Raw genomic sequence first — 11,805 nt, 5'->3', positions numbered from 1 at the left:
TGCAGCAAGTTGCCTCTCTAGGCGACATGTAGTTCAACCTGTGAAACCTTTTGGGAATCAGCAACAAAAAGGAAGGCTGCATTGTGGAACCCTTTGAAATGGTAGCATCTATGATTTTCAGCCTATATTGGGTTGGGGCACCTGAGAGATGCGAGTGTGGCACAGTGAATGCAGCAGAAAATAAAGAAGGGAATAGCAGAAGTATGTTTAAATTATTTTCTTCCTTTTTCTCTTAAACTAATAGAATATTTAAAATGAGTCAAATACATATTTTACTTGATAAACTGACTTTATATTCACCTATTGGAAACAGTACAACATATTTTACATCAGATTATGAAATATGGATGTTTTACTAAAAGACAGGAAGGACTTTTTCCAGTCTTTTAAAGTAAATACATATTCAAAGGATCTTAAGGCATACCATTTATTCATATTCATATCTATTGAAATACTGTACATCCACATACTTCAATAAATAGTTAAAAACCTGACCTCTTTTTAAATCATTTCTGAATTTCAAAAAACAATTTTTATTGAAAAGATTAAATAGGTAACTTTTGGCTGTCACAAAGCTAAGCACAATGGATAAATTAACAATTATTCAGTAAATTTGATCAATATAGATGATTGGCTTTGATAAAATTCTCAGAGGTTTCTGAGTTCACACATTGGGGTATTTATATATGTGTGTGTGTGTGTGTGTGTGTGTATCTATGCATAGATACACATACATATATATATACATATATATATATATATGTATATACATATATATATAGTGTCCTGAATTACCTGGGTAATTTTCTTAGTTCTCCAGTCTACTTTCTAGATATAGCTTGAATGTTATGATGAAGCATTAATTTTTCAGTTAAGTTTTAAACACCCCCAAAAGTGGTTTTAAGTTTGACATTCTCTCTCTTGAATCTTTTAGTGTTTCCCGAAAAACACAATACTATAATTTGGGCAGCACTTTTCATTATATAATTGCTGCATAATAGGAACTTAATGGTGTCACAGGACTTACGTTTCAAATGGGATCATTGTAAAACATAATTACACGACTTGCAGTTAAACCAAGAATGCAAATGAATTAAGTCAACTACCCTAATGTTCTTTTCTTCCCTCTCTCCCTTCCTTCTTCCCTTCCTTCCTTCTTCTCATCCTTCCTGCCTCCATTTTGTCCCCTCTCTCTTTACCTCCACCCTTTCTGTCTTTTTCTTTTCTTTTCACTCTCTTTCCTCCACTGCTCCTTATTTTTCTTTCTTTGAAAAAAAAAACAAAACTAGGGGCAACCAAAGGAGTCCCACAAATGGAACTTGTGGAAATATAACGCTGAAATGAATACCTAGAAAAAATTATTTCAGATCAAAAGATAAATCAATTTCATAAAACTGCTGTTCTGAAATTGCAACAATCTTGTACAGTCAGGACTGATAAAATGGAGTAATCAGACATTTCATATGTCTATAAATGTAAAATCATCTACTTGAACATTATATGCATACATTCACACAAAAAAGCAAATACTGTAGCCTTATTTGAACAATATTGAACTCATAAATACTCATGGTTTCACTCTGTTCAGGGGCCTACGGACTAGGAATGCTGCTGTGATACAGAAAAACATAGTGAATACCTCCTCTATTTAAAATGTCACTCAAGAAAGTCTCTTCTAACATAAAGGCAAATACATATAGCTACTGAGCTATGACTGTACTTCTGTCACATTCTATGGGAAAAACACCAGACCACAAATTCGGAATCATGACAACACTTTGAACTAATTATTTGGTTCATCCATAGTTTATACCTCGATTTACCTCACATTTACCCTACAGACCTTACAAAGAGGAGGTATTTTTAACTCTAGGAAAGCGGTCACTGTATAATATGCATTCTTGATCTGTTTCTTTCTCCCAAACAATGGTACTGATGGTTAACACTTTTTGTGGTAGCACCACTATTTCTAGTAAGTAGATTATTATGGAGTGTGCCACTTTAAAGCTGCAATACAAAAAAATATATATATAGTTTACTCACCAATTCCACAAAAAAATATTTTAAAAAAGCAAATCAGTAATAATCAAAATTAAAATGCCATGTGTGTTAAAAAAGTTTTTAATACATCCGGCGAAACAATGTCATGAATTATTATGGTGAGTAAATTTAATAGCATTATGCCATATTATTGCCATTTTGTGGAAACACTGTATATTTATGCCTCCTCATTTAGGATTCATTTTTTCTAATTAAAATAGATTTATGGCGTACTTCAGGGCTAAGCTTTACTTGAAAAAAAAAGTCATGATTTTCAAGCCATTGCTTTTGGGGCAAACTATTAGATATCTTAAGGATGTACAACCTCCATGAAATATCTTGTGTCTCACTTTATTAGTAGGTTTTTTGTTGTAAATGTGACTTGCAAGAGGGAACTATGTGTGGAAATCTCTCTATGTAGTGAAACGCCTAATTTCATCAAACTTGGAAAATGGCTTTCAAGTCTATGGTCTTTCTTTAGTAAAGAGTAAAACCATCAAAATACTCTTGTAATATAATACTTCCATGTTCATTCAAAAGTGTAGTTTTCATTCTTTAGGATAGAAACAATGAAATATTCATGATAATTTAATGATACATCTTTAGATATTCTAATCACTGGTGTCTTGTCTTCACTTGATCACATCTTATATATGCCACGTAAGAAGAAATAAAGCACGGTTAATTTTGTTGCTTCTGTTTGTTTGTTTGTTTGTTTGTTTGTTTTTTGCCTTTACTTGTTTGAATTGACATGGCTACAGAGATTTTATTGCAGAATTAGTTATTTCAGGGATTGATCTGCTGCATACCAGCATGGAATATCTGTTATAATATATTCTGGAACATTTTCTTTTATATAACACGCATTCCAAACTATCAACTGAGTGCTTGCTTTGGCAACACATATACCAAACTATCAACTGAGTGATGTTTTCAGGTGGGGAATATGCGAAATGCCCCTGTCTACAGGAGCACTCCAACTATTTACCTGCCTCAGAGCCAGTTGAATTTGGAATGCTCATGTAATACTAGTTGATCGGACTTTGTGTTCTTTCTGACAAACCATCTTAAAAATTTTGGCGTGGAATAGTGAAGGGAAAGGATGCTGTATTGCTAGGCGATTTCAAGGATGGACTGTGCTGTCATCTTAAGGGGAACTGTTTCCCAAAGTGGATCCAACATTCAACTACAACTAAAGAAATCATATGGTAATAAATTTACCTGTACTATATTAACTAAATTGTTTTCATCACAAAACTGAGTTTATGTGGGGCAAAATCCTCACAGCCCATTGGGAAGGAGGGATGAGATTTTTATAGTCTAACAGCTCCTTCGTTCTCTAGAAATAGGATAAAGCTCAACTTTATCTTGTGATTTATTTTTGCTTTCAAATTTTAGGATTTGGCAAAACATTTTTATTAGTTGGAAACGAAGAGAAAATTAGTATTTTTATATGAAGGCACACCCATGCTGAACTTACAGGGAAGAGAAGCAGAGCTGCACAGCCAGTTATATTACAAGGCTCATTCCTGAAACCTGAATATCATGCGAGCAGAAAAAATCTAGATATGTGTTAGTTATATTTTGAAGAAATGATCTGAAGGCAATATTATTTGCTTTTTTATCAAAAAAGAAAAAATGCATCTTTGTAAATGTGGATTGACTCCTATTGAAACAGGGAAATGAATGCTTGTATTGCAGCCTTAAAGAATCACATATTCACTGCAATATTCGTTTTTGTAAACTACAGCCTGCAACCTAGCAGACCATGACTGAATGCTTTTGAAAAGTTGTAGATTACAAACATGAAATCACAATTAATATCCTCTAAAAGTAATTTCAGAGCTTTCACGTCTTAAAAAAAGGACAATGTGTACTGCTTCACAAGGTAATGTAGCTAATCAAAAAAAGAGTAGAATTAAAGTATTTACATAATGAGCAATTCTACAGAAGGCGATCATCCCCATGTAAGCACTGCTGATTATATCCCACGCTGCTTTTAACAAACTGTACCAGATTGGATCCAGCCATCAGCACTTTCAGAGAATCCTTAAAAGCCTTTTATGGGTCTTTAAATTTATTGTAGAATGGCATTCTTCAGGTAGCATATGCTGGTGAAAGAGGACAGTGTCAACACAAGGTACCAGCAGGAGAAAAGCACGTCAGCGCTCCCGGTAATTCCATACTGGGCTGTACTTGGAGCTGGAAAGAAACGGAAAAGATTAAATCAAAATCTAATTTGTGTCTTTCAGGATCTTAACAATCATCAAAAGGCAGCTGGGTGCACTGGAGTCAGACACACTTAGGTTCACATCTGGTTCTGCTCCGTGACAATGTGTGGCCTCTTCAGCTAACTGCTCTGAGCTTCAGTTTTCTCCAGGGCAAGACAGAAATAATACAACCCACCTGGCAGGGCTGCAGTGTGGACTGGAGGGGAAGCACACAGGCCACACTGCACTGGGCTGGACACATGCTAAGTAGTCCGCACACAGCCGCTCTGCTCATTATTCCTTCTATATGGGGCGTTACTATTTGGATCAGTGGATAATGTGTAGTTCAGGCGCACATTTTTTAACATTTATCGTTATCGAGATGTGTAATCGACATCGTGTTACAAATAACATCGTGTTAGTGTAAGGTGTTCAGCAGTGTTGTTTTGATGCCTTTATGAATTGCAAACAGGATCACCGCCACGGCATGGGCTAACCGGTCTAGCACATCATATACTTATCATTTCCCTTCTGTGATGGAAATAATTAAAATCTAGTTTCAGAGTAACTTTGGAGGTTATAATGTAGGGTTGTTGTCTACAATCACTGTGCGGTACGTTAGTTCTCCAGGAGTCATCTGCTCCCCAGGTCTGAGTTCGTACATTCAAACACCATCTCCCTGATGCCTCTACCCCAACCTCTGGTAACCACCATTCTGCTCTGTTTTTACAAGTTCAGCTTTTTTAGATTTCACATGTAAGTCATATCATACATATACACATATGTATATTTGTGGATCCTTTTATTGGCCAAATACTGTGCTAAATGCTGGCAAAACAAGAGATTCTCTCTTCCAAAATCTTTTTTTTTTTTTTTTTTGAGTGGGTCAGGGGGTGAGGTGAAGAAAGATGTTCAAACAATTGTAATGGAGTGACACAGAAAATTGTGTATTTAAATCTGCCTGGGCAAGAGAGGGATGATTTAACAGTTTTACCAAAGGGGACAGCCATTTGGGTAGAGGAAACAATTTATTCAAAAGGACGAGGAAAGGAGAGAGCATGGCCTATATTCTAGTAGATTAGTCTTGCTGGACCATGAAGTTTGAGGCTTGGAGTCGAGGGAATTGAAACTGGAACTCTAGGCAGATAAAACATGACCTCAGCTGTAAGGAAAAAGAATTTAATTTTTTATACTGAAGGAGCTTTTAAAGAATTTGGAGCTGTTGAATCGTATGATTACTTTTATACATTGGAAAGATCACAGTTTCATACGTAGAGAAGCTTATGTCGTACTTGGCCAAGAGTCATGTTAAATTTTCACTGAGAGATTTCACCTAGAGATTCACCAAAGCCTGGAATATTTTGAGAGTCGACTGAATGGATTCCACTTCATTTCACAAGAGGACCGTTGCTTCTCTGAATGTGAATTATACTGTGTTTCAGAAGTTGGATATTGCAGGCATTCTCAGCTTTGCTTGAGACTGACTCTCCTTTGCCATAATAAAAATAATAGTGATAATAAAAAACCCCACCAACCTATCTTTAACTACCCTTTCTTAATGAAACTTGGATTTCAAGCAATGTTTTCTAATAGAAAATGAATCGTGTAATAAAAAAAAATATATATACTACTTCATCCTCAAATCCATAACTCAAACCCAGGAGCAGTTTTAGTCACACGGAGTTTAAATTACCAGCAGGTAGTTTTTTAATGGAACTTTCACCAATGACTATATTTCCATATTACAAGAAGAATAAATTGTGTTGTTTATATCTCTAGAAATTAAAGGGAATGAAAGATGCATTAACCTCTGCAGCGGGAAGTTTCCTTGACAGTACACTTGTTGATTCCAGCTGAATGAAGCTCAAGGGCTGAGACTACTACTCTTTAGTAAACACAGAGCAAAATCCACTATTTAACGCTTCCATTGGCATCACAAATGAGTTTTAAAAAGTGAGACAGTGAAGAGGAGCAGCATATTGTGAAGCACAAAGATTTTGAAGTTCTGATATATAAGAAGTCTAATTTAAAACCATGAAACTCCTTAAATTATTTTCTCTTGTTCAAGACCTAGAAAAGTGTTTTGTTTTTTAAAACATAAATAAATATTTAATTGGTCTGTTACCTTCTCAATGACAGCTATTTAAGAGTTATTTTGCTGTTGTTTTTTAAGAATCTTGAATGCAGTAAAACCAGTATAATGGTAAAGGACTAATAATAAGCAAAGCATATAAAATGATTTCATAAATAAGAAATAGATCTTAAAAGTCAAGCATACAAAGCAAAGATAAAATTTTTATTATCATGACAAATTAAATAGTACATTAAGTGGGTAAAGTATAAAGAATCCTGAAAACTCCTTATCCCTTTTTTATCTTTTTTTTTAATCCCTCCTCTAAAGTGCATTTTTGGGGGCACTCTTTCCTGAATCCCCTCTCCTCTTCCAGCAAGCTGTGTAGATGACTCTATGGTGTCATTAGGCCGCCATATATATTCCTTTTTATGACTATCATACTACATTGCAAATATTCATATACATATATATTTTTTCACCCTGATTGTGAATTCTCCTGGGTCATGTTTTTTTGTCTCTGTGTTTCCATGCACAGAGAGTGGCAAAGTATAGTAGATGCTCAAGAAATGTCTCTTTAATGAATGATTCCATTAACCAAACGAATGAGTTAGAGTTAAAAGTAGTATTTCTCTCCTACAAAAGAGAATCTCTTCTGAAGCAAACCACTTGCATATACAGGCCAGAGAACCTACAATACATCATCTTTCATTCATTTAGAAATATTTATTGAATTAGGTACCAGACATTGGGAATACACTAGCTAACAAGGTAGAGATGGTCCTTTTGTTACTTAATTCCATATACCCCACCTCTTCCCCAGTGCGCCTTTATCTTCTATTCACCCTCCTATTGTCTTAAACATGACAAAGGTTTGTCAATAATTAAAATTAAATAATACTTTTTAATTAAGAGAGTATATCTTTTTTTTTCCCACTGTGCTCTTAAGTTGTTTGTAAATGCAATACTCTATTAGTCCTAAAATAAAGTAGGAGCCTGTTGCTGCATCGTTAGCCTGCAATTATTATAGGAAATGGACTGTAGAATAGCTATTGATAATTAGTAAGCCAGAAAAACAAAGAGTAAAGTTAGTCAAGGGAACTTTTAGTCAGATATCTAATGCTAAGTCATGTATCGTGATTCACACTCCTTAAGTATATATTGAGCATGTTTCGTGTGCTGGGGATTAAATATCGGCTAAGATGAGTAAAACTCAATCTTGGAGGAAGGTTTTATTATAGTTGGAGGTATAAATAAAAAGGCATATATAGGACATTAGGATATATATAATTATAAGAATAATGAACAAACATGGGAGGGCTCTCCAAGGAGTCATGGGAGGTAAGCAGTCCAGAGAGCAGATGCAAATACAAGTATTTTTTACAATATGCGATGATACACACACGGGGACATAGATATCTCACTTTTCAAAATGGTGGCATAGTAGTCCTTTTACTTGGGGGGTTCCCTATTATTATGTAAACTTAGTCTGGCTGTATAACCTTGATTGATATCTATTATGGATTTGTAGCGTGTGTGATTCATTAACTGGGTGATTCAGAGCACCGGGCCAATGGTACTAACGTTAGGAGTCTCAGTACTCCTTGGGCCAATTAGATTTGTTTGGCATGTTAAATCTCAACCAGCTATTTGAGAAATTGTAGAATATGTTAATAAATTAAATAACTGTTCACTATTAGATATTAGCTTGAAGGCTCAGTTCAAATATCATCTACTTCAAAAAGAGAAAAGTTTCGATAACGTCTCATACGCCAATACCCACTTCCCACACTATTACCATAAACACATAAAGGGACAAAATACCTTGACTTCTTTTTTCAGAAGAATATTGTCTTTCCTCACTCATGTTTTACTGCCTTTCTTCCCTCCCTACTTTGAGACTTAGGACCTCCTAAGACCTGCAAAGACCTTGTCTTTGGCGCTTGAGCAAGAAGATAGATTATAAGGCTGATTATGAGGAAGAGCAGGCCTCAAACTCTGAGCATCACTCTCTTGCAGCAAACAATAGAGAATGTAGATGAACCCACGCCGCCCAGACACAGTCCTGAATTTCCTAGGAGACCTGTAGTGGTGCCTCTGGGGTGGTCAGATCTGTTGGGTATTCTCTGTGAATATCACACTGCTGCTCATCCTAAATAAAATTAGGAGGCCGATGGCCTACGATCAAAGGAGCTGCGGTGCTATGGTAAGAATTCTGGTTTTGTTCTGAGTGATATGGAATCCAAGGAGAGTTCTGAGGCCAGCTGACATTTTTTAGTGATCACTTGGCTAGTCTGTGGAAAATAGATCATACTACTGTAGGCAAGAGTAGAAGCCTCTGTTAATCCCAGGCCATTAGGACTCTCCACTGCCTACTGAGGAAAGCCAAAGCACCGTAGCTCAGCATTCAGGGGACTCTGTTATCTGGTTCTAGTCAACTGATCCAGACTCATACAGGCCCTTAGCTCCAGTTGCCAGCCGTTTTCTGAGCACATAGAATATTGTCATTCCTCGTTGTCATTTGCATCTGCCATATTCAGAAGCTTAAACAACCTTCCTTCCAGTTCCCCTTCTCTACGTACCAAAGTCCTACTCATCCTTTGATACCTAAGATACCACTTAGTCCATGAAGCCCCCCAATCTAAGAATATTTAGTCCCCCATTTTTTTGTCCCCCATTTTTATCTGACTTCAGAAATAGTTCTTCTTGAACTTATATAATAAGTTATGTATTTCTCTTCCACTGGACTGTAAGCATGTTGAAGTTACGGAACAGTCCTCCTTATAATGTGTACATCTGTTTCTTATATCCAATGCGTTCAACAGATGTTTGTCAAATTAAATGTGGGAAGATATTCCTAAATATTCATTTGTCTAATCCAGGACAACTCTGATACAACACCCGTTGTCCCTATGCTTTCTTGCACTGAAGGCAAAGTATGTGAGAGGAAAACTATTCCATGTTTCTTTCCCACTCCCTGTTTAACTGTCTTGTTTTTTTTTTTAAGATTTTATTTTTTTATTTGATAGAGAAAGTGAGAGAAAGAGATAGAGGGAGAGAGCACAAGCAGGGGGGAGTGGCAGGCAGAGCGAGAAGCAGGAGCCGATATGAGGCTGGATCCCAGGACCCTGGGATCATGACCGGAGCTGAAGGCAGACACTTAACTGACGGAGCCCACTAGCTGCTCCTTGTCTTTGGCCTTAAGGAGAAGAATGTGGAAAGGACAAGAGGTTTGCATTGAGAAGAAAGGGAGTAAGAAAAAAAGAAGAGAAAAAGGAGGAAGAAACAAAAGGGGGAAGAATTTAAAAAAGGAGAGGGAGAGAGAGAGAGAGAGAGAGAGAGAGAGAGAGAGAGAGAGAAGACACAGCCTTCAAGTCAAGTGTTAGATGCCTTCATGTTCACCGTTTTATCCTTTGGTGTAGTTTGTAAGTCAGAATTTAAAACAAATAACAGGAAAAGTAGGTTGTCGTTCCACCCACTTTCTTAGTAAGGTTAAAGGTGTCCTAGTTTTTAAATATGTATAATCTATGGACCGCGGATCCGGATGGTGTTGGTTCCAAGTGTAGCTCCACCTCTTCCTACCTGGACACATTTCTTAACTGTGCTTAGTTCAGTATCTTCATCTGCAAATGAAGAGTCTATCTCCGAAGTTACCACGAAGATTAAACGTGTCACTACCCTGAAAGCCCCCAGCACAGCATCTGACCAGGATGAGCACTGCCTCAAGATCATCCAAACACCTAGTCACGCGCTTATCTAGCAAATTCAGTGTGTGCGATGTGCTAGGCCTTCTCGAGCCATTCTCTGAGCAAAATAGGAATTGTTCCTGCCCCTATAAGGTTTTTCTCTTCAGCTTGAGATGTTTTCCATGGAACAAGAATATTTTACTTCATTGTTAACCCACACTTGATCAAATCAATGTTTCTCTTGTCTTACAAACTTGTCCTCCATGTTATCTATTTATTTTTCTTATTTTCTCTTTTCTCTTCATTATCTTGGTTTCTTTTGAAGGACTTTTATTCAATGTCATTTACTGCTAGATTATTGTCCAGTCTCCCCCTGGTTTGCAGAGTCCTTGAGGCCAGGGAGTATGACCCCTTCCCACCCTCCCACCCTCACCCCCCCATTGGAGGCCTGGCCTTTAGAGGGTGGTTTCATGACTGATCTAGTGCTGAGTTTTGCTTTTCTGGGGCTCTCAGGCAGGGAGCGGAAGTGCCTGGGCTAGGTGTGGAGTCCAGGCCTTTGGGATTTCTCCCAGTTGTCAACAGGAAGATCCAATCTGGGTTTTAACACACGTCTTACATCTTGTCTAATTATGATTATCACTCCCAATTACTTACAGCTGCTGCATATTATTTTCAGTCTTGGCAGTTTTCCCTTGTATTGCTCCAGTTTTTATTTTTAGGCAAAAGCAAATGTAACTGTGAAATATTTAGTTTTGGTATAATACCAATTACTTGCCTAGGCAATTTCCTTAAATTACTCAAGCTTTAACTAAACTAGCTTTGAGTCATATTTTTAAGATTCTTGCTAAAATCTTAGGTGGAGTTACTTTAGTTACATTAACTCTGCCTCCGTAAGAAAAAGCTGGCCTCAACTTATGTTTTACTGAGAAAGCTTATACCTGGGAAGTGAATGATTTACACCTAAATTAGATTTCATATAAAAAGAAGGTGATTAATGTGGATTCAAAATAGATTGCACATTAGTTTACTGAGAAATTATGCATCATTCATTCTCTCCAAAAAGACAGCACAGCTCTGTTTTATTACAGACTGTGGGAGGCGTCAGCTCAAAAGATATTTTAATGCTCTCGTTAGCAAAACCCACCCCTTAACACCACCATCAGCAGGTGGAGGGGATAGCTGGATTCAGATCACACCCAGATTTTCTGGATCATTTAATTCAGCCTAGATACTGGATGGAGTTTAGGGGAGGAAAAGGGTACTAGAATGGGATTTGTTTTACCACTTTGGGCCATGGTGTCTAGAAGAAGCACGCAAGTCTCAGCACAGGTGACATCAGCTCACTCTTCCTTTCTCTGCTATTTCTTGTGCAATCAAGTGGCCCAGACCCTAAGATTGGATGTGCTGTGTTAAAGACTCCGTCTCCTCATGTACCATCTCCCACCTGTGGTCCAGAGGTAGGGATGTGTGGCTACCCCTGCTCTTGCACTAGGTCCTCTAAGGCCTCCTTCCCCGGGCTCTAGGGTTGAGGATGCCTGGGTAGCACGGTGATGGTGTGGTGGAGCTAACGATGCGTGGATTTCCAGATTCTCTTTTTCGTAGCACACCCTTATCGTGCCATCAACTATTTCCTAGAATACAGAGAGGTAAGCATGGCCCATGTTCCATGCCGCTCTCCGTCTGGTAGAGTCAGGCTTAATTTATGAGCCTCTTGCCTAGCGAGCTTCGCTTAGTTATTTGGGGAGAGAAAGTAGGAGTTGGTAAATGGCTTCAAATTCCTGCCTATCAGCCTTCTTTT

At 37.5% G+C, this 11,805-nt stretch overlaps 1 protein-coding gene across 1 annotated transcript in view; it reads right to left on the bottom strand.

Moving 5' to 3' along the window:
* Positions 1 to 270: 270 nt before the first annotated feature.
* NEGR1 (neuronal growth regulator 1) overlaps positions 271 to 11,805 on the bottom strand; it is an 812,989-nt gene continuing 801,454 nt past the window's right edge. Inside the window, exon 7 of the mRNA XM_041750612.1 lies at positions 271 to 4,242. Coding sequence (XP_041606546.1) covers positions 4,118 to 4,242 — 125 coding nt within the window. The 3' untranslated portion in view covers positions 271 to 4,117. The remainder of the gene's footprint in view (positions 4,243 to 11,805) is intronic.

The sequence above is a fragment of the Vulpes lagopus genome, chromosome 3 (genome assembly GCF_018345385.1).
Source record: "Vulpes lagopus strain Blue_001 chromosome 3, ASM1834538v1, whole genome shotgun sequence".
Lineage (NCBI taxonomy): Eukaryota > Metazoa > Chordata > Mammalia > Carnivora > Canidae > Vulpes > Vulpes lagopus.
Note: the sequence above shows the minus strand (reverse complement) of the source record. Positions and strands in the feature narration are given on the sequence as shown.